Below are 24,212 nucleotides of genomic sequence, written 5' to 3' on the forward strand. Positions count from 1 at the left end.
TGAAGGCAGGAGGAGAAGGGGATAACAGAGGACAAGATGGTTGGATGGCATTATCGACTCAATGGACATGAGTTTAAGCAAGCTCTGGGAGATAGTGAAGGACAGGGAAGCTTGGCATGCTGCAGTCCATGGAGTCGAAAAGAGTCGGACATGACAGAACAACAGAACAAGAAGACCAAACTAAAGTTTGTCCCAACACATAAAAAAATGTTTATTTCTACTTGAAATATAAATTATATAAAGATTGTCTTCAAAGTCCCTGATTCAGTATTCAAATATCTAAATATTTTCTCACAAAACAGACCTGGAGAAAATTATCTAAAGAATTGGAGGATTCACTCTACCCTTGGACTGTGAGTCACATAAAAACAATTTTTAAAAAGAAACAGCAAGAAAACAAAATCAAAGACATCCAAACTGGAAATAAAGAAGGTAAAGCTATCTCTGTTCATAGATGGCATGATCCTCTACATAGGAGATTCTAAGAGATCTACTAAGATACTGTAAAACTAATAAATGAGTTCGGCAAGATTGCAGGGTACATGAACATCACACAAAAATCAACTGTACTTCTAAATACTTGCAGTGAATAATCCAAAAATGAAATTAAGAAAACAATTCCATTTATAATAGAATCAGATCAACTGATTTTTGACAAGGGATAAAGAAAAATAGTTTCTTCAAGTATCTTCAAGATACAGCACTGAAACTTAAAAGAATGAACTTACTTGTGGGGGCTGGGGGAGAAGGATGTGGGCAAGGGGCAGTTAAGGAGTTTGGGATGGGCAGGTACACACTGCTGTATTTAAAATGGATTACCAACAGGACCTACTGTATAGCACAGGGAACTCGGCTCAACGTCATGTGGCAGCCTGGATGGGAGGGGAGTTTAGGGGAGAACGGATACATGTTTATATGTGTGCCTGAGTCCCTTCACTGTCCACCGGAAACTATCACAACATTGCTAACAGACTGTACTCCCATATAAAAGTTTTATTAAAAAAAAAAAAGATACAGTGCTGGAACAACTAGATACCTACATGCAAAAGAATGACGTTGGACCCTTACTTACTTCATACCATATCCAAATATTAATTTTTACTTCTTGGCTGCACCATGTGGCATGCTCTTAGTTCCCCAACCAAGGATCCAACCCACACCTCCAAAAGTGAAAGTACAGAGTCTTCACTGCTAGACCACCAGGGAAGTCCCTGCCAATGGATTTTGATATGCCACCAAAACAAGAAAGAAAAAACAGAAGGTGGCTCAGATGGTCAAGAATCCGCCTGCAATGCAGTAGACTGGGTTCAATCCCTGGGTTGGGAAGATCCCCTGGAGGAGGGCATGGCAACCAACTCCAGTATTCTTGCCTGGACTATCCCCATGGACAGAGGAGCCTGGAGAGCTACAGTCCACAGGTTCGCAAACAGTAGGACATAACTGAGTGACTAAGCACAGCACAGGACTTCATCAAAATTAAAAACTTATGTGTTCGAGCTAAAAAAAAAAAAAAAAAAGAAGAACTTGAAAACTAAAAAGTAAATCCATCATTGAAACAAAACAAAAAAAAAAACTTATGTGTTTGAAAAGATACCATCAAAAAATTTAAAGAAAACCGACAGAATGGGGGAAAATATCTACAAATCATGTATCTGACAAGGGTAGCTAGGATACATAAAGAACTGTAACAACTCAATAGTAAAAAGACAACCCAATTAAAAATGGTCAAAGGATCCAAATGGACATTTCTACAAAGATATACAAACATCTAATAAGCACATGAAAACATGCTCAACTTGATCAGTCATCAGGGAAATGCAAATTCACATCACCACATACCATTTCATACCCATCAAGATGGCCAAAATAAAAAAGTAAGATGACAACAGGTGTTAAGCAAGGACTACTGGTGGGACTGTCAAATACTGGAGCTACTCTTGTAAATGGTTTGGCAGTTTTTCAAAAGTTAAAACAGAGTTAGTTTAACATTGTTGTTAAAACGCAACAATTCTGCTCTTGCATACATACCCAAGAGAAACAAAAACTTCAGTTCAGTTGCTCAGTCATGTCCGACTCTTTGCGACCCCATGAATCGCAGCATGCCAGGCCTCCCTGTCCATCACCAATTCCCGGAGTTCACTCAGACTCAAGTCCATCGAGTCAGTGATGCCATTCAGCCATCTCATCCTCTGTCGTCCCTTTCTCCTCCTGCCCCCAATCCCTCCCAGCATCAGAGTCTTTTCCAATGAGTCAAGTCTTCGCATGAGGTGGCCAAAGTACTGGAGTTTCAGCTTTAGCATCATTCCTTCCAAAGAAATCCCAGGGATGATCTCCTTCGGAATGGACTGGTGGGATCTCCTTGCTGTCCAAGGGACTCTCAAGAGTCTTCGCCAACACCACAGTTCAAAAGCATCAATTCTTTGGCGCTCAGCCTTCTTCACAGTCCAACTCTCACATCCATACATGACCACTGGAAAAACCACAGCCTTGACTAGATGGACCTTAGTCAGCAAAACTTATGTCCACACAAAATCTTGTACAGAAATGTTTGCAGGAGCATTATTCAAACATGGAAATAATGCAAACATCCACCAACTGATGGTTAGATTAAAAAATATACAGAATATCCATTCATTTGAATGTACAGAAATAAAAAGGAATGAAGTACTGATACATGCCGTAACACGGATGAAGCCTGAAAACATTATGTTAAATGATAATCACAATCAGTAACACTAAACTGCATATTATATGATTCACTTACATGGAATGTCCAGAATAAGCAAATCTACAGATAGAGAAAATAATTGCCAAATTCAGACTTAAATTGAAGAAGGAGGGAAAACCACTAAACCATTCAGGTATGACCTAAATCAAATCTCTTACAATTATACAGTGGAAGTGAGAAATAGATTCAAGTGATTAGATCTGACAGACAGAGTGCCTGTTGAACTATGAACGGAGGTTCGTGACTCTGTATAGGAGACAGAGATCAAGACCATCCCCAAGAAAAAGAAATGCAAAAAAGCAAAATGGCTGTCTGAGGAGGCCTTACAAATAGCTGTGAAGAGAAGAGAAGTGAAAAGCAAATGAGAAAAGGAAAGATACACCCATTTGAATGCAGAGTTCCAAAGAAGAGAAAGGAGAAATAAGAAAGTCTTCCTCAGTGATCGACCCAAAGAAACAGAATAAAACAATAGAATGGGAAAGACTAGAGATCTCTTCAAGAAAATCAGAGATACCAAGGGAACATTTCATGCAAAGATGAGCACAATAAAGGACAGAAACAGTATGGACTTAACTGAAGCAGAAGATATTCAGAGGTGGCAAGAATACAGAAGAACTATACAAAAAATATCTTCATGACCCAGATAATCATGATGGTATGACCACTCACCTAGAGCTGGACATCCTGGAATATGAAGTCAAGTGGGCCTTAGGAAGCATCACTTCGAACAAAGCTAGTGGAGGTGATGGAATTTCAGATGAGCTATTTCAAGTCCTAAAAGATGATGCTGTGAAAGTGCTGCACTCAATATGCCAACAAATTTGGAAAACTCAGCAGTGGCCACAGGATTGGAAAAGGTCAGTTTTCATTCCAATCCCAAAGAAAGGCAATGCCAAAGAATGTTCAATCAATTGCACAATGGCACTCATCTCACACATTAGCAAAGTAATACTCAAAATTCTCCAAGCCAGGCTTCAACAATACATGAACCATGAACTTCCAGATGTTCAAGCTGGTTTTAGAAAAGGCAGAGGAACCAGAGATCAAATTGCTGCTAGATTATCAAAAAGGCAAGAGAGTTCCAGAAAAGTATCTATTTCTGCTTTATTGACTATGCCAAAGCCTTTGCCTGGGTGGATCACCACAACCTGTGGAAAATTCTTCAAGAGATGGGAATACCAGACCACCTGACCTGCCTCTTGTGAAATCTGTAAGCAGGTCAGGAAGCAGCAGTTAGAACTGGACATGGAACAACAGACTGGTTCCAAATAAGAAAAGGAATATATCAGGGCTGTATATTGCTTATTTAACTTATATGCAGAGTAGTACATCATGAGAAACACTGGGCTGGATGAAGCACAAGCTGGAATCAAGATTGCCAGGGGAAATATCAATAACCTCAGATACGCAGATGACACCACCCTTATGGCAGAAAGTGAAGAAGAACTAAAGAGCCTCTTGATGAAAATGAAAGAGGAGAAGGAAAAAGTTGGCTTAAGACTCAACATTCAGAAAACTAAAATCATGGCATCTGGTCCCATTACTTCATGGCAAATAGATGTGGAAACAGTGTTAGACTTTATTTTCTTGGGCTCCAAAATCACTGCAGATGATGACTGCAGCCATGAAATTAAAGACACTTATTTCTTGAAAGAAAAGTTGTGACCAACCTAGATGCCATATTAAAAAGCAGAGACATTACTTTGCAATAAAAAGTCCGTCTAGTCAAGGCTATGGTTGGTTTTTCTAGTAGTCATGTATGGATGTGAGAGTTGGACTATAAAGAAAGCTGAGCACTGAAGAACTGACACTTTTGAACTGTGGCATTGGAGAAGACTCTTGAGAGCCCCTTGGACTACAAGGAGATCCAACCAGTCCATCCTAAAGGAAATCACTCCTTAATATTCATTGGAAGGACTGATGTTGAACCTGAAACTCCAATACTTTGGCCACCTGATGCGAAGAACTGACTCATTTGAAAAGACCCTTATGCTGGGAAAGATTGAAGTGGGAGGAGAAGGGGATGACAGAGGATGAGATGGTTGGATGGCATCACCAATTCAATGGACATGAGCTTGAGTAAACTCTGGGAGTTGGTGATGGACAGGGAGGCCTGGTGTGCTGCAGTCCACAGGGTCACAAAGAGTCAGACATGACTGAACGACTGAACTGAACTGAATTGTTGGGGGCTGACAGGGTGGAAGATGGGGAAGATACCTAAAGGGCACCCGATTTCCTTCAGGGGTGACAAAAATGTTCTAAACGTGATTGTGGTGATGGTTGCATAATTCTGTGAAAATACCAAAGACCAATGAGTCACACACTTTAAAATGGTGTGTTGACTTGTAGAGTTTGTGAATTACATTTCAGTAAACTTCTAACAAAAAATTAACAAACACTAATCATCAAAAGACATTAGGTAATTATCACAACACCAAGTAAATACCCATATTTACTGATACCAAATTTTTCTTTTAAATATCTTTTAAATATCTGCCAAATATAGTAAAACCTCTACCAAATTGAGGGAAGACGTTAAAAGACACCACTCGAAACAGCAGAAGCTCTCTTAATCAGCCTTTATCTAGCTGACTGACCTATCTCACAGTTGCCAGTCCTCTAGCAACCAGACTGACTGATCTCCACGACAACTACAGACATGAGTCACCAGTGCATTCTGGTCACCTGGTAGGGGAGCTGAACTTTTACCACACATCAGTTGGGTCTGTTCCCAAACCTATTCGTGCAACTCTACTGATATGATTACAAAAATAGTTCAATTAAATGATGTATTAACTGATGAAATGTATATATGCATTCACATTTCCCTGCCAAACTACATGCAAACAGCAAATGAAGAATGACCCTGTGAAACAGAAGAAAATTTCAGAAAAAAAATGTTTCTTCCCTTGAGGAGAAACTGGACCTACATCCAATCTTTAATACAGCATATAAGCCCTTGCACCAGACTTCCCTGGTGGTCCAGTGGTTAAGACTGCATGCTCCCAATCCAAAGGAGGGTTTGATCCCTGGTCAGGGAAGTAGATCCCACATGCCAAAACTAAGAGCCCAAATGCTGCAACTAAAGATTCCACAGGTTGCAATGAAGACCCCACACTTTGCAACTAAGAGCCAGCAGAGTCAAATTAAAGAAAAACAAAATCACTGATCTAACATTAAAAAAGAGAACTGGCATCACTTGTTCCCCTCCAATTCCTACACCTTCCCCTCACACACACCATGCTGGCATCCTGCTGTTCTGTTAGTCTCAAAAACAGCTTGCTCTCTGACACTTCACAATGATGTCCTTTTGCCTGGAAAGTTCCACTTCATGTCTAAACCCTTTCCATCAGCCTGGCTGACTCCTTAAAGCCGAGTTTGTCATTTACGCAAAGATGCACGTACTCCTAAGAGCAGTACATAAACGATGCTCAATGGTAAATCACCTCTATCATGTACATATAGGAAGAGATGCCTAGAAGAATATTCTAAACAGTCATTATAACTAGATAGTAGAGTATGAAGTTATTTTTACATTCTTCTCTGTATCTGTCTGTGATATAAAATACAAGCAATTTCTACAAATGAATAAAGGTACTTTGAAAAGGAAATAAAAGTCAAGCCCATTCCCACTTTGATCCTATCAAAATAAAAAAAAATTGTTTCATCTTAAAAACATTTAAAATTCAAGCTATTCATTAAAGCAAACTGATCTGGCCCCTGGATAAGGCAAATTATTAAGAAAACTTTCTACTTTATCATCTAAGTGCTTAAATTACTTGAAAGGTAAATTGTCTGTTCCTTCAGGAATAACATGTTTAATCTCATAATTTGGTTACTCTGAAATCCTTTGCGAGACAGAGTACAACTGTCACTGGTCTTCAAATACAGTAAGAACTGTACAACGGAACACTACTTATTATAAATTTTGTGTCCTATGGTCAATCAATGTTGCCAGTATTTAAGACATCTATGACTGTATCACAGAAAGGCCATCTTGGTAATAAATAGTATCTGAGACAGACAGAGAAGAGAAGAGAGAGAAAGGACAGAGGAGACAGGGGAGAGAGTCAGAGGGGTTGCCATAATGGCTCCAGTCTGCATAGGAAGATACATGAAATCTAACTGGAGATTTAACTATTTATCACATCATCGATATCTCACTACCAGTCTCTGTTAGTATTGACACTCAGAAGTAACAACTCATGGGTAGACACAATTTACCCTAAGGACACACAAACAAATTTTCAGGCCATATAAGTTAATGTCAATCAAACAGCCATATAAAATCAGGCATGTTTGAGGTCTTTAATCCAAAAAGAGGAAGCAGAATGTGTGTACTTCTCGTTCCTTTCAGCCTGCTGACCAAGGAGAAAATGCTGTTGTCACCAACAATTAAATAACATTTACCCTCCCAACCCTTTTAAAGAACACATATCATTTTTTAACTTGCCACACAATCCTATTTATAAACACCTAAATCAAGGTTTTACATCAGACAAAGCCTTCCAATAAAAGGGTAGGTTGATAGTAATTCCTTTGTATTTCCGCTAGATATTCTTAGATCTACTTAGTTTGATATCAAATACTAATTTTACAACCATATAAAACAGGCTCACTATGCAGCTACAGTTTACACAATTATTTCTGTAAAAATATTACTTACTTCTTTCATGCTAATTTTTCAGTTACTTTTGAAATTAATTCAGAGCTATCAAATGTCATTTTTAAAAAGGACTACTCATCAAATGATCACTGTGAGTCTACATGAGCCAGATGTAAAATCAAAGTACAGGGGCTAATTCAGCTAAAGACAAAATGGGGAAATTCCCTGGCAGTCCAGTGTTTAAGACTCTGCACTTGCACTGCTTGAGGACCTGGGTTCAATCCCTGGACAGAGAACTAAGATCCCACAAGTCTCACAGCAAAAAAAAAAAATTTTTTAAACAAAAATGGGTTTTTTTGTCTTGTTTTATTTTGTATTGTACTCTGTTAAAGCAGTCAGCACCCACATACTACCTTTGGCAGTTAATTTTACGCTGCTCAGGGAACATGAAAAATTTTCACATAGTCCACTTTCTGTCAAAATCTGTATATAACAAGAATGGAGTAAGTCCAAATACTACTTGTTCCTTGGTTCATTTCCAAAAGCTCTGGGTTTCCCCACAAAGCAGACTAATTCCAGGTGTGATTTCCCAGGAGGTTCAAATATGCAGCAAAATTCTTGAGTCGTTCTGAGTAATTCAGAATCAGACTAATTCACAAATTGCTCCAGTACAGACTGTGTTCACCTAACAGTGGGGCTGGGAGTTTACAGAGTCTGTTCCTTCTTTGTCTGGTTTCCATCCAACAAGAACGTATTCCCTTACTGCATAATGCCAGGACCAAAAGAGTCACAGGCGAGAAATGCATCAAGGACAAGGACAATTTCACGGGCACAAAATTGTCAGCGTTCCGCAGATGCAGACAACCAAGGATTGTATTCAGACAAACCTGAAAGAGCTGAGAGAGGTGGCTGTACAACATGCTGGCTCTACAGCCCTGGGCAAGTCCCTCAACCTCACCATACCTCAGCTTTCATTAGTAATAGAACCCACTTCATAACCTGGTTGTGAGAATTAAATTAAGGTATCTAACAGTACTCAGCACAGAGGAAGAGCTAAAGTGTTTTTTAAAGATGTGGGAATGAAAGACAGTAAGTACTTATATATGGTACTTTATTTGAACTTCATAAATATGAACTTTATTTCTAAGATAGGAATATAAATCTTTTCCATACTTCCCCTCAGGGAAGCTTACATTTTCTGCTATGCTATGATTTTTACAAACTAGCTCTATCAAGATTAAAGGATCAAAAGAAGTTATCTAATTTCATATAATGCTTTAACCAATTTCACATAAAATACAGCAAATCCATCAAGGAGAACAGGTTACTGTTCTGTTCTGGTTACTCATTCAACCTTCTTGCCTGCTGAAGGGAAAGGGCCTCTGAGTGCTACATAATTAACTATAGTTAATAGAAGACAGAATGGAATGAAATTTAGAAAGCTAAAAACAAGGAAAAAGTCTCAATTAAGATACCTGGAAATTCCAATCTTTTATGTTTTAGTATTTTTAAGTGCTTAGCCTTTTCTTCAAATGTAAGAGTATCACCCACAAGAGTATTTAAGTAATGGCAGAAGGAAAAACCTGTAAACTAGGAGTGAAAGTTTTCCTAAACTGTGAATTAGAACCACTTTCCTTGACAGGAAAATTCCAACTACAGGTCAGTCATGTGATAGTTTATAAATGACCACTCCCAGAGAGGAGGCCAAGGCAGGTAACACACTATGTACATTACAGGTCCTCCCCAAAACCAAAGTGACAGAATACAGATTAGTGGTTATTGGGGGGTTGGGGATGGGGGGAAGACAACAAAGAGGAGTGGGGGGACCCTAGGGGCTGATGAGACTTGACTGTGGTGATGGTATTTGTCAAAACGTAAAGAATTTCAACTAAAAAGTTTAAATTCTTCTGTATATAAATTATATCTTCAAAAAATAGAAACAACAGTGTAAGAAAAAGTTAAATTGCTTATTAAAGTAAAAAATTTTGGCTTCATGCACATCCTCGCTTTCTACCAACCCAGCTCAGGGCTCTGATTTGACCTCTCCTGAACCTCAACTCCATTTCTCAGGAAAAAGTCCCTCTGCTCTCCAGACCCAGCCCAACTCTAACTGGTTAAGTTTGGGGCCCTTTTACTTTCAAAAATTACCAGGGAATCCAAGGAGCTTTTGTGTGTATGAGCTATAATCAAATATTTACTGTATCACAAATTAAAACTGAAAGTTTATTGAATTGTTCAAATTAAATTGTTCAAAAATAATATTGCTGTAGAGCAGAAATTAACACAACATTGTAAAACTACACTCCAATAAAATTTTTTAATAAAATGATTAAAGAAAAATAATGCTATTAAATGTTAATACATGTAACATTTTTATAGAAAGAAATGCTAAAAATTTTCCCAAAAAAATAGACTTCCCGAGTGGTTCAGTTGTTAAGACTGAGCTTTCAATGCAGGAGACTCAGATTTGGTCCCTGGTAGGGGAACTAAGAACCCACATGCCACTCAGGGTGGCAAAAAAAAAGAGTCAATAAAATAGTGAAAGGGGTGGTACTGTTTCACATTTTTGCAAAACTCCTGAAGGTGATGCTTAATAAAATCCAGCTACATCTGCTCTTCTGCAGCCACTCCGATAGGACAGTCAGGGTCGTGCAGCCATGAAGCCTCTGAAAGCACCATTGTACACTCATGACAGAATAAGAGTAAAAGGACAAATAATGTCTCAGTAATACTTTGAAGATAATCTGATCACAAAAGGGTGTCAGAACCCACCCCCCCCAGAGCCTTGGAGAACCCCACTGTCCTTGCAGAACTACCGCTCTAGCCCAGCCACCTCTAGCTGCAACCACTTCTGGTGTTGGCAGGCATCCACTCTCCCTTGGATCTCCCCCTCTCCACCTCTTCCCACCCCTCTCTCTCCCCCAACTTCTTTCTCACTCTCTCTTCCCCTTTACTACCACTGCATGCATGCATGCATGCTCAGTCACTCAGTCATGTCTGACTCTTTGTGACCGCCATGGACTGCAACCCACCAAGCTCCTCTGTCCATAGGATTATCCCAGCAAGAATACTAGAATGGGCTGCCATTTCCTCCTTCAGGGGGATCTTTACCACTGAGGCACAAGGGAAGCCCTTACTACCACTGTGTGTGTTAGCTGCTCAGTTGTGTCCAACTCTTTGCAACCCCATGGATTGGGGTCTGCCAGGCTCCTCGGTCCATAGGATTTTCCAGGCAAGAATATTGCAGTGGGTTGCCATTCTCTTCTCCAGGGGATCTTCCCGATCCAGGGGATCGAACTTGGATCTCCCACATTGCACTTAAGACTCTTTACCATCTGAGCCACTGGGAAGACTACCATTACCAGCACCAAATGGACAATCTTCCCCAACCTAGAAAACGAAACTTCCTACTTAAACTATCTCCTTCTTCACTAAAGTTTTTTTTTTAAGTTCCCACTCCTCCTACTGCCTCTCCTTTTTATTATTTTAATTACCAAAGTAATACAAAGAGACTCTGTCACTTCAAAAAAATCTAAGTAATAAAGATATATCACCATCCAAACCTCAATATCTTCCCTAGAGGTAAAAACCACTGTTACTGTAAAACATGGTCCAAACTCACTTTGTAAACAATCAGACCAAACTTCTCATTTTCTCATGATTTTCCCTCTTCAAATAGTTAAACCCCCCCCAAAAAAAAAGTTCTGAAAAAGAGTTCTATTTAGATTTCAATTCTTTTGATGATAAGTTATGGATCAAAGGACATAGCTATCAGGTAGGAGATGACAGAGTGACATTCCTACACAAACAAGTGCGAAACAAAATGTTACAACTATGCTAATTTTATGGCAACAAAACATAATGAGACTTATGACTATGCCTTGTATGTACAGTCCGCACATTTCATTACCTAAATGCAGATCAATGCTGATTATATTTGTATCAATTTGATATCAATAACAGTGCCTTCAGAGTTTATAAAACATTTTCACCTATATAATCTCTTTGAAATTGCACAACCCATGAGATTAACAGAAACTATCTTTAATATTTAATAAGAAAGCCAAAATTATGAGAGAAAAAGAATTAGTTGCTCAAAATTACATAGCTAGAAAGATGCAAATCAGAAACCACAGACAGAACTTTTATTTTTTTACTCAAATCATATCCCACTCCTTTATATCACATTGAACAATACATCAAAAATTGTCACAATAAGGCTTCCCTGTTCAGCAGTTAAGAATCCGCCTGCCAATGCAGAGGACACAGATTGGATTCCTTGTCCAGGAAGATTCCACATGCTGCAGGGCAACTAAGCCCAAGCACCACAGCTACTGAGCCCGAGAGTCCATGCTCCACAATCATAGAAGTCACCGCAATGAAATGCCCGCGACTACAACCAGAGAGTAGCCCCTGCTCACCGGACCTAGAGAAAGCCCTAGCACACAGCAGTGAAGACTCAGCACAGCCAAAAATAAAATAAACAAAATAATTTTTTTTTAAAAAGCTGTCAGAAAACAAAAATACTAAGTTCTTGCATATTTTTTCTGCTAACCTGGAAGAAACTATGTCTACTTCTAAAGTTTAATAGAAAATATAAAACAAGTTGAATAACTTCTGAATGCAAAAAATAAATTATTTTTGCTTGTTATACAATATAATCCCCTGGGAAGCTTGTATCTTACTTAAAATAACAATAAAAATTTAATAAAATTTACATCAACCTGTAGATGCATTATAAAATTAGAAAAATGACATCTTAAATTCTTAATTAGGTAACATAAGACCTAAAACTCCACATGTAATGATGTAACAGCTCCAGACAGAAAATACCTCCACATATACATAAATCATTGATGCTGCCCTCATACTTCAGCGTTACTACGGAAATTTCTGCAAAGGACATATGGAGCCACATGGAAATCCCTTAAATTTCACAAACTGAATTTTAAATTATTTAAAAAATAATAAACATACTTTTATACAAAGACAAAGCATTTAATTCATCAGTAATGTTACTGAATGACTTCGTAAGTCCCTATTTTTTCCCACTCCAAAGCGACTCCACAGGAGTCCGACACATTTTAATGATTTATATGACACACTAGATCAGATTATTTAAAAAACTTACCCTATTTCTTGTTAAGGGCTCTGAATCTTAACTCCATTTCACAAACAACACAGGAAAAATTTTAAATTTTGATAAAGCTTATCTTTATAACATAACGACATTTTAAATATATGGACATGATTAACTGATTTTTCTTTACATTTTACTCTTCCTAAATATAATAAATATATACCTGTTCTCAACACATCCTCATCAGAAGACCAAAACCCACAGTGAGATATTTCAGTAACTCAAGGTAGTGTAAACAGAAGTGTAAAGCTGGGTTATTACTAAGAAATATTTTAACATTTCTCTTACCTCAGTTTCTGTACAATGTGAATATTCCACTTTACCTGTAATAAAAATACAAAAAGTTACTTTTCAGAGGATTTGGGGTATTTTTTTAAATCGCTGACAAAAAAAAAAAAAAATCAGAGTTATTCTGACTACAGCTTCATTAAGTCTGTGAAAATCTGTGCCACAAAAAGGTTCTAGTGTGACCAAATATTCTAGAAATTCCTGCTCAGAGATTTAAGTTTAAAAAAGTTTCATACGAGAATAATCAAGAAAAAGATGGAAAGAACACGCTTAATTGTAATAAAATATAAAACATATTACACATATATAAAGAAAGCAAAACAAAATACTTTTTCTTGCTTTCTTTACTTTAAAGGCATTTAAAAGCTACCATTTAAAACACTTTTAAGAAAAGTCTTTAAAAGACTCTTGGTGTCTTCCCTAAATACATTTCCAGCTTAAAGGTGATCATTTCAATTAAGGCAGAAATGTTTTAAATTCTTATTTAACATATAACAGTAGTTTTTGTATAATATATAGACACAACACTATAATTAATTTAGCAATTCTCCCAACAGAAGATCAACTAAAGAATAACCAGACTGAATAATATTTTGCCGTACAAACATCAATATTTTCTCATTACTGAGACATAATACCAGAGAGCATGCATACTTATATATTTCTGTTAACTTGGGTGGTTAAAACATAGTTATCTTAAAGGAGAACCATTTATGAAAATGTTTTAACAAAAAGAGTAAATAGCATAAATTTACACTGGATAGTAAAAAACTTAATTTTCCCAGTATACACGTCTTAAATCTCATCATCCTAAGTTCAAATACACATTTATCTCAACTTCTTTCCCTCCCCTCCTTACTCACTCCTCCTCTCCAGCCCAGGACCCCTACATCTACCCTACAGGGAATGTTCATCAGTCTGATTTATATACCTTAGAGTCTACAATGATACTGCTGGCTCTGCAGGCTCACCAGTAAGACCAGCTGACGGCCTCACAGAGCTAACACTCCAATGTCTGTTCCCACTCCACCACCAAACCCCCCCAACCTATTCTGTGGCACCAGAGGAACCAAATCTAACAGCCTGTTCTGAAATGAAAGGTCTAATAATATGCTTTGCTAACTATCAAGAGTGTTATTTTTTTCTTTCTACTTAGCAACCTTAATTAACTAAACTTTATATTATCTCATAGAACAAGTATCATTAAACGACAAGTATTTTCCACTGAAAATAATTACTTCAGTTTCAGCATATTTTCAACAAAAGTCAAAAATTATCTTTGTCTACTTCACATAATTTGGCAACACTCAAAGTCTGCGTAGCACAGAGGCTTCCCTTCTGTGCAGATTCTAGCTGAAGGGTAGTGGCTGTTCAGCATGCTGCCTCCAGGCGAGTTCCAAGGGGGACCGCAAGTAGGAGCCCGGGACCACTCAATGATATTTCCACTGGCATAGAAGGGACGGGCCCTGCGGAGGCCACACTTCTGACACTCCTGTGCTGGGATGAGATGACTAGAGTTGTGGTTCTTTTTGTGTACAGTGTGGATTTGGGTTACAAAAATTCCCCTTGTGACATTAATCCAGACAGTAACTGTCTAAATTTCATGAGACCTCACAGCACTAAACCACTTTCTACACGAACAAGGAGAACATGGAGGGGAATCAAAATTGACAGCAAATCATAAAACGAAGTCAACTGGCAAGTGTTAATCCCAAATGTTCTCATGCTTCCTATCAACATAGTCTCCTAAGAGTCTCCTCCCCACGGTGGCCTCTGCTCAAGGCCGAGACTCTCCCAGCCAAGAGGCACCTCCTTTAGATATAGCCTAAACTGCCATCCAGATCATCTGCCCCAGCGAGTTACCTGTCCTCTACTGGGACTGAGAATATCTGATTTACACTATGAAAACTACCTCGGCAAACATCTCACTATTTAAATTTTACTATATATATACACTTTTATGAGTATTTTATGAGTAACATACTAAGTTCTTCAAATGCAAATAGAATCAAAACGATTCTTAATCGTGAAAGGAGGTCAGAGTTAGGGAGCAACTATCATTATAAAATTTTTAAACAGATTTTCATCATTTCCCACCAATATAACTTAATTTTATATACCTCAGACAACAGAATGAACCAACTGTTTCATCGAAACTATGTCTTAACAGTTCTCAAATGAAATTGGTTCCAACAGTTCAGGGCAAAAAGTTGTATTTACATTCTTTTTTACTATTAATGTAAATAAGCTCCCCAATACTCTCCCAAGGATTTAAAGAGGCTAAAGTATGAATAAGTGACTATCAAGTTAGAAAGTGATAAAGTGAAAGAAAGCTAAGTTCAAGAATATTACATGATTTTTCAATTTAAAGCTAGTATACATGGTGGTCAAACACTAATTAACTTTCTCTGACATTCTGCTAAACTCTTCTCAGACCCTTATAATCTATACTAAAACCCCAGTGCAAGACCTAAGGCAACTAAGATCTAATTACAGTATGAAAAACAACACCAGATTTTTTTCAAACTCAAGAATCACTTTATGGACTCCAAATATATATATATTTACTTAAGACTGTTTTAGCAGTTCTTTATCAACCTGGAATCAAAGTATCTTGAAACATTCATCTTTTTATAAAGAGAAGAAATGATTCAGTTAAAATATATGTGCAATATATGTGTTGACAAAATACCCTTACATAAATTTCCTCATTTGATTCTCCTAACAATTTTGTAAGAAGGGCTGGATATTATTTCCCCTTTACAGACAAAGAAAGAGAGTCAGAGGGGTGATATGGATTGCCTGAGGTTAGAACTAAGTGATAGTCTCTAGACCAAGAATCAAACCACATCTTCTACAGGCAACTCTTTATGTTCTTACCACAATACCATGTGACATTAAACAGTTGATTTGCAACCTTTCGGAAGAGCTAAGGAACTTGATAGGAATCAACATGACGCCATAAGAAAAATATTTTTTCTGGACCAACTTAGTTTCCAGCAAGAGTTAAGTCATCATCTTCCCACCCCTTCCTGTCCATCCCACCCTCCCCACCCCATAAGCACCCAGGCAGTAAGCCTGAGAGCCTCCCAAGATTCCTTCCTTCTTCCCACTGACATGTCAAAAACTAAACAGCCATGTGCCATTCTATTTCTCAAAACACCCTCAGACTCTTTCTCCCTATTCCATTACCTTTGGTCTGAACAGCCATAACACTCCTAACTGGTTTGGTAACTTAGAGGCTGCTGCTGTTGCTGCTAAGTCATTTCAGTAGTATCCGATTCTGTGCAACCCCATAGATGGCAGCCCACCAGGCTCCCCCATCCCTGGGATTCTCAAGGCAAGAACACTGGAGAGGGTTGCCATTTCCTTCTCCAATGCATGAAAGCGAAAAGTGAAAGTGAAGTCGCTCAGTCGTGTCCAACCCTTAGCGACCCCATGGACTGCAGCCCACCAGGCTCCCCATCCATGGGATTTTCCAGGCAAGAGCGCTGGAGTCGGGTGCCATTGCCTTCTCCAACTTAGAGGCTACTAAGACCTAATGATAGTATGAAATGCCCAGTGGTGTCTCTGCCCTCAGCTTACTCAGTTCAATCCATCTTCTACAAAGCTTATCTTCCCAGAGGAGTCTGCTTACATCATTTTCCTGCTTAAAATGCTTCTATAGCTATCCACCACCTATACAGACTATAAATACAAACTCAGTCTTGAGACACAAAAAGGCCTTCATCACCTGAGCCCTCCCACATACCTTTCTAGCTGATCTCCTCGTCCACCCTTCCCACACACATCCGACGCTCCAGGCACAGTGGACGCCCACTGCAGAGAGGACAGACAGGTTCAGTCTCATGTGCCAAATCCAAACAATTGGCAGTGACTGCCTGAAGCACCCTGCTGAGAACTGGAGATACTTATAAATTTAGCAGCAAAAATGTGATGAATGATTACGCAGCGCCTGCTTTTGGTATGGGGACGTGGGTGTCACACACGTGCCATACCACAATTCGTGTACTACTGCTCTCTGACAGTTCTCCCACGTTTCTAAGTCTCTGTGCTGACTGCTGCTTCTGCTGAGCATGCTCTTCTGTGATCCCACTGCTCATCCTTCCAGACCCCATCAACAGAGCTCCCCTGTGATACCTCCCTGATGTCACACCAGCAGAGTCAGTCCCTCTCTCCCTGGACTCACACAGCTTTCTGTATGTCTCTACTATTTGGAATCATTGGACTGTAAGTGTTCATTTATGCTCCTGTGACCTTCTTGAAGGTATGAGTGCACTTCCTTTCCCTCTGTATCTTCAACATTTAGTCCAGTACACTTAGAAGACACCCAAGTACTGGTGAAACGAATACATGAAGACATTAATGGAGATTCCTCTAACATGCTATTTCACTAAAATCCAGGAAGATACAGCAAAGCCAGGACCAGACAACCTATGGGGACTGTCACTGGCATTCTACCACTACTCATCATATATTTCCATATATATCTATATCTCTCACAAATATAAACTACTAAGGGAGTATACTAGATAGGAATTTGGCTTCCAATTAGATTAGTCAGCGGAGAAAATGGGAAATACAAGGGGAAAAAACTGACTCAATTTCTTTAAAAAGTGCTCTAGCACAAGTAGTATAAAAAGATCTAAGAGTCAGTTTTCAGAAGCTAAATATGGACCACTAAATCTTATTATTATTAGGGATACAGCCTTTCCATATACTTGACACTAGTCAAATCCTCATTATATTTACACTAATGCCACTAAAAGGGGCCTCGGTTTGATCCCTAATCAGAGAACTATACGGTTTCCCTGATAGCTCAATTGGTAAAGAATCCACCTACAACGCAGGAGTCCCGGGTTCAATTCCAGGCTCGGGAAGATCCGCTGGCAAAGGGATAGGCTACCCATTCCCGTATTCTTGGGCTTCACATGTGGCTCAGCTGGTAAACAATCTGCCCACAACGTGGGAAACCTGGGTTCAATCCCTGGATTGGGAAGATCCCCTGGAGAAGGGAAAGGTTACCCACTCCAGTATTCTGGCCTGGAGAATTTCGTGGACTACATAGTCCATAGGGTCGCAAAGAGTTGGACACGAGTGAGCAACTTTCACTCACTTTATTTTTTAACTTTATTTTTTTAATTAATTTTAATTGGAGGCTAATTAACTTACAATATTGTGGTGGTTTTTGCCATACATTGACTTGAATCAGCCATGGGTGTACATGTGTTCCCCATCTTGACCCTCCCTCACCATCCCATCCCTCAGGGTTATCCCAGTGCACCAGCCCCAAGCATCCTGTCTCGTGCATCAAACCTGGACTGGCGATCTATTTCATACAAGGTAATATACATGTTTCATTGCTATTCTCTCAAATCATCCCACCCACACCTTCTCCCACAGAGTCCAAAAGTTTGTTCTTTACATCTGTGTCTCTGTTGTTGTCTTGCATATAGGGCCATCACTACCATCTTTCTAAATTCCATATATATGCATTCATATACTGTATTGGTGTTTTTCTGACTTACTTCGCTCTGTATAATAGGCTCCAGTTTCATCCACCTCATTAGAACTGATTCAAATGTATTCTTTTTAACAGCTGAGTAATATTCCATTGTGTATATGTACCACAACTTTCTCATTCATTCGTCTGCCAATGGACATCTAGGTTGCTTCCATGTCCTGACTATTGTAAACAGTGCTGTGATGAACACTGGGGTACACGTCTCTTTCAATTCTGGTTTCCTTGGAGTGTATGCCCAGCAGTGGGATTGCTGGGTCATATGGCACTTCTATTTCCAGTTTTTTAAGGAATCTCCACACTGTTCTCCATAATGGCTATACTAGTTTGCATTTCCACCAACAGTGTAAGAGGGTTCCTTTTCCTCCGCACCCTCTCCAGCATTTATTGTTTGTAGACTTTTTGATGACAGCCATTCTGACCGGTGTGAGATAGTACCTCATTGTGTTTTTGATTTGCATTTCTTTGATAATGGTTGATATTGAGCATCTTTTCATGTGTTTGTTAGCCATCTGAATGTCTCTTTTGGAGAAATGTCTGTTTAGTTCTTTGGCCCATTTTTTGATTGGTCACTTATTTTTCTGGAATTGAGCTGCAGGAGTTGCTTGCATATTTTTGAGATTAATTCTTTGTCAGTTGCTTCATTTGCTATTATTTTCTCCCATTCCGAAGGCTGTCTTTTCACCTTGCTTATAGTTTCCTTCGTTGTGCAAAAGCTTTTAAGTTTAATTAGGTCCCATTTGTTTATTTTTGCTTTTATCTCCATTACTCTGGGAGGTGGGTCACAGAGGATCCTGCTATGATTTATGTCAGAAAGTGTTTTGCCTATGTTTTCCTCTAGGAGGTTTATAGTTTCTGGTCTTAGGTTTAGATCTTTAATTCATTTCGAGTTTATTTTTGTGTATGGTGTTAGAAAGTGTTCTAGTTTCATTCTTTTACAAGTGGTTGACCAGTTTTCCCAGCACCACTTGTTAAAGAGATTGTCTTTTCTCCATCGTATATTCTTGCCTCCTTTGTCAAAGAAAAGGTGTCCATAGGTGCGTGGATTTATCTCTGGGCTTTCTATTTTGTTCCATTGATCTATGTTTCTGTCTTTGTGCCAGTACCATACCGCCCTGATGACTGTGACTTTGTAGTACAGCCTAAAGTCAGGCAGGTTGATTCCTCCAGTTCCATTCTTCTTTCTCAAGACTGCTTTGGCTATTTGAGGTTTTTTTAATTTCCATACAAATTGTGAAATTATTTGTTCTAGTTCTCTGAAAAATACCATTGATAGCTTGATAGGGATGGTACTGAATCTATAGATTGCTTTTACTTCAGAGAACTACAATCCCGCAGGCCGAATGGTGAGGCCAAATAAAGAAAATTACTGATTTTAAAAATCAGTATTTATATTAAATGTAAGTAAAATACACAGTCCAACTTAAATTACATATGATTACATCAGATAAAAAACAAATCCAAACTATATCCTCCTTGTAAAAAACACACCTTAAATGTAAGAACATTAAAAACTGATAGTGAAATTATGGAAAAGGAACAACTGAGTAAATTTTAGTCAAAGAAAGCCAATGTAACTGTACACACGTTAACTATAAACACACAGACAAACAGATCAATCTACCTAGAAGTTATCACAACTCTAAATTTTATGCACCTAAAAATACAGTCTCAATAGTAAAAATTGACATAATAATCCATGGATCAAAGTAGAAATTACAATGAAAATTGGAAAAATACTTGAACTTAATAATAAAATGTGACGATATACCAAAACTTCTAGGAGAGTGATGTCAGAAACAGTGAAAAACTTCTAATCATCAAAACACAACACTAACAAGGTGAAATGGAAAGTCACAGAGCTGGAGAAGGTACACATAGCTGGCAAATGGCTCAAATCCAGAGTATACAAAAATCAGAACATGTGAAAATAAGAAGAGACAAAAAACGTAACATAAGTAGATCAGCAGTTACCAGAGGCTTAGAAAGGGAAGAATGGGCAATTATTGTTTAATGGTTACAGTTTCAGTTTGGGTGATGAAAAATTTTGGAAACAGATGGTGGTGATGGTTGTAAAACACTGTGAATATAATTAATCCCAGTAAGTTAGTTACAACTGTAACTTTTATATATATATGAAAAAAATCTGGGACTTCCCTGGCAGTCCAGTGGTTAAGACTCTGGCTTCCAGAGGAACAGTGAGTGCAGGCTCAACTTCTGATTGGGGAACTAAGTTTCACATGCAGAGAGGTGGGTGAGACCAAATATTAAATATTAATAATAATAGAAAAACGGTCAAAAGACCTGAACAGGAACTTCACAGAAGTTCCTTTTCATCCTTGTGAAAAATAAACATAAAAAGGCACTCAACCTGACTAGTCATCAGATAAATGAAACTTAAAACCATTCAGTTCACTTCAGTCGCTCAGTCGTGTCTGACTCTTTGCGACCCCATGAATTGCAGCACACCAGGCCTCCCTGTCCATCACCAACTCCCGGAGTTCATTCAAACTCACGTCCATCAAGTCAGTGATGCCATCCAGCCATCACATCCTCTGTCGTCCCCTTCTCCTCCTGCCCCCAATCCCTTCCAGCATCACAGTCTTTTTCAATGAGTCAACTCTTCGCATGAGGTGGCCAAAGTACTTTAAAAAATATGTACAACCCAAATAGCTACACTTCTCATTTGTTAACCACATTTCCAAGTATTAGGGTGGATGCAGAGCAACAGACACACTGCAAGTAAGAAAGGTAAACACAAACCAGCACTTTGTAAAACTGCTTGGGCACATCTACTAAAACTCAAGAGATACATGCAACAACCCAGCAAGTCTACTAGATAACACACCTAACAGAAGTACACACGGATATTCAGAAGAGTTCACAGCAATCCTATTTGAAATAGTCAAAAACTCCAAACAATTCATACGTCTATCAGCAACAGAACGGGTAAATCAACTTTGGTATTTTCATACAACTGAATACCATATAGCAATAAAAACAATATAAAGCAACATGCAACAACAAATAATTTTGTCTAACAAGATGTTGAACAAAAGCAGCCAGCCAGCCACACACACACATCACAAAATGTAAGATTCCACACAAATAAGAGTTCACAAGCAAGCAAGTCCAAGGTATGGTGATAAACTAAGACACTGATTAAATGTGGATGGCTACTGGTAATATTCTTTTGTTCTTAATCAGGTTAGTATTTATAAGACTGTCATTAATGATTTGTGCACTTTTCTGTATGTATACTGAACTTCCAAAAAAAAAAAAAAAAGGGGAAGAAGTTTTGAGGAGGAAATGTCAAATTAGATTTTTAGACAGGAGAGAAGTGGTCAATGGTTTAATTATTTTCAAATAGACATAACACATACCAAAGAGTCTTTAAGAGATTCTGATTATCAGCCTATCATCACTAAAATAAAAAACGGCTTTGAACTGTTGAGCACCTAGGTGAAACCTGCTCAAATTGCATAAAAATCTGGTATAACATTTCCTTGATGTATTACTTTGTATGATGAGGACAGTGCAAGCAGCAAAACAGTATGTCTATTTAAAATCAATAGAATCCCAGTTAGATATTGCCCTGAGAACAGCAAAGTCTGGACCAGATAAGTTGAATAAACTCAAAAGCCATGCAAAAAAAAAATCTTGTCTAGTCCTGACCTTATTATACTGCCACTCAAAAATAATTACATAGAAGTTAGAAGTAGGCAAAACATTACTACCTTTCCTAATAAACTTGTACTACTATTTATATATATCAGTATTTTTCTAATCTCTAAGTAATCAAGATCCCATGTAATGGTGTAAAGTATGTAGACAACACCAAAAACCATTTGCCCAATGATACTTTGTTTTCACCTCTTTTGTTTGGTTTAAGACATCAGGATGAGTACATTTTATCTGCATGTTGCATTTCAGAGCTGTAATGAAGACACATGTTCACAAAACAGGGAACTACCTTTCATCTGGTAGTTGTGTTACCAGTGACCATTCTGCATGGTTCTGCTGCTGCTTCAGGGACACCTCTAGCCCAGAGATGCAAGAAGAACTTGCAAGAGGGAGGCCAATGTCCCCAAGATTTATCCCAAACCAGTTCTTGAGCATCCAAGTATCTCAGTTAATCCAGATGACCCCAGGCCACATTTCACTGACCTCCCATCAGCTCCAGTTCATCCAAGTTTGTACCCCAATATAGGCTCCTCTGGCTTCAGCTCCCAGGTATCGCTCGCTTATGATAAACAGCTTGGGCAGACTGTCTGAACCTTCCTACTCAACTTGGCTCTGTGGTGTTTAGTAAACAACCGCTGAACAGAGGAATGAATATATAGGCAGAGCGGTGCAAGCCAGTAAAGGCGAGGTACCAGACAGAGACACTTTAAATCTAACGAAATCTGAACAACAAAAGTAATGAAGCCTTTTACCACTTCATTCTTCTTCTGTATTAAAAATAAAACAACCTCAGTAGCAACAGGGACACCCACCCCTGAGCTCCTTGGAGATACATCTAATTCCAGGGCTGGGGCAGAAAATATATAGGACAATCCCTGAAACACTGTATAGTGCAGAAAGTGCTTAACACGAGAGAGAGGGGCATAGAGGGACACAGGAGCCAACGTGAAGGAACCTCCAATGGCCACAGTTGGAACAATTTGAGCAACAAAAGAAATAACCCGGTAACAGGTAACATAGTATAAAATATACAAGATTCCAGACTTAATAGATGATAGAATAAATAAGCAAACAGGGAGAAGAGTCAAATCTTCCTTATAAAAGAATTTCAAAAAATACTAAGTAAATATTCACCACTTCAGAAGGAGACCCCGGTGATTGCAGCTCAAAGGATAAAGTATAGAAGAGGCAAAAACAGTAAAAATGTTAGTGGAGAAGCCTGGCAAACAAGATTCACATTGCTAGAAGTGTTGTCTAGACACCACATGCCCAAGTCCGATGTGACAAGGGGAGCCCTGCCCCTTCCTAGTACTCTCTGCGCAAATGCAAAACATCAGTCCAGTCAAGAAAACATCAGGCAAACCTAAACAGAAGGATATTCTGCAAAACCCCCAGCCAACCCTCCTCAAAACTGTGAAGGTCATGAGAAACAAGGAAAGTCTGAGAAACAGCCACAGAGCAGAAGAGACTAGTGAGCCATAATGACTAAATGCACTCAGCTGTTCTGGGTGGGACTGTGGAACAGAAAAACGACACTAATGGAAAACTAGGGAAATCCAAATGAAGTCAGGAGTTTAGTTAACAGTAATATGCTGATGGTTAGTTTTCACAAATGTACCCAGAAATATAAGATATTAACAAGGAGGGAACAGGGTTAAGAGACACACAGGAACCCTCTGCACTATCTGTGCAACTTTTCTTCTAAAATTATCTCATTTTAAAAATTACTTTAAAAAAATTACATTTGGCAATTTGGCAACAGGGATATCGTCCTCATAGTTTTAAACAAGTACTGTATCTGGGAGAGGGAAGTTTCCTTTTTTCTACTTAGCCAACAGGAAGCAAATGGGAAATACCATGGGACTCAATGACACTACTGTGAAGGTGGGATGGGAACTGCTGCCATTGTGCAGAAATCGAGTAGGAAAGTTATTTCGAGTTTACAGACAAGACAGGCAGAGTGCAACTCACTGTCTCTTATCAACCCACAGTCTTTGGCAAGTCAATGATTTTTTTCCTTCTAAACTTAGTCAAAAACTCTTAGTAAAGCAAATAGCTTCCCCACAGAGTCCCAACTTACTTACGAACCAGTATCTATATATGACTAATACTTGCCCACCCTCTGCATGAGGCAGAAATACAGATACAAAACCACAAACCGATTATTTCAAGACCTTAATGTTAAGTCGCTCAGTGGTGTCCGACTCTCTGCGACCCCATGGACTGTAGCCTGGCAGGTTCCTCT

General features: G+C 38.7%; 1 protein-coding gene across 5 annotated transcripts in view; it reads right to left on the reverse strand.

Moving 5' to 3' along the window:
• Positions 1-24,212, reverse strand: part of SPIRE1 (spire type actin nucleation factor 1) — a 141,048-nt gene that overhangs the window by 110,336 nt on the left and 6,500 nt on the right. For all 5 annotated transcript variants that reach the window (XM_018039419.1, XM_018039424.1, XM_018039420.1 and 2 more), the window contains exon 2: positions 12,763-12,797. In XM_018039419.1, coding sequence (XP_017894908.1) covers positions 12,763-12,797 — 35 coding nt within the window. The remainder of the gene's footprint in view (positions 1-12,762; positions 12,798-24,212) is intronic.

This window comes from Capra hircus, chromosome 24 (assembly GCF_001704415.2).
Source record: "Capra hircus breed San Clemente chromosome 24, ASM170441v1, whole genome shotgun sequence".
In the NCBI taxonomy this organism is placed as follows: domain Eukaryota; kingdom Metazoa; phylum Chordata; class Mammalia; order Artiodactyla; family Bovidae; genus Capra; species Capra hircus.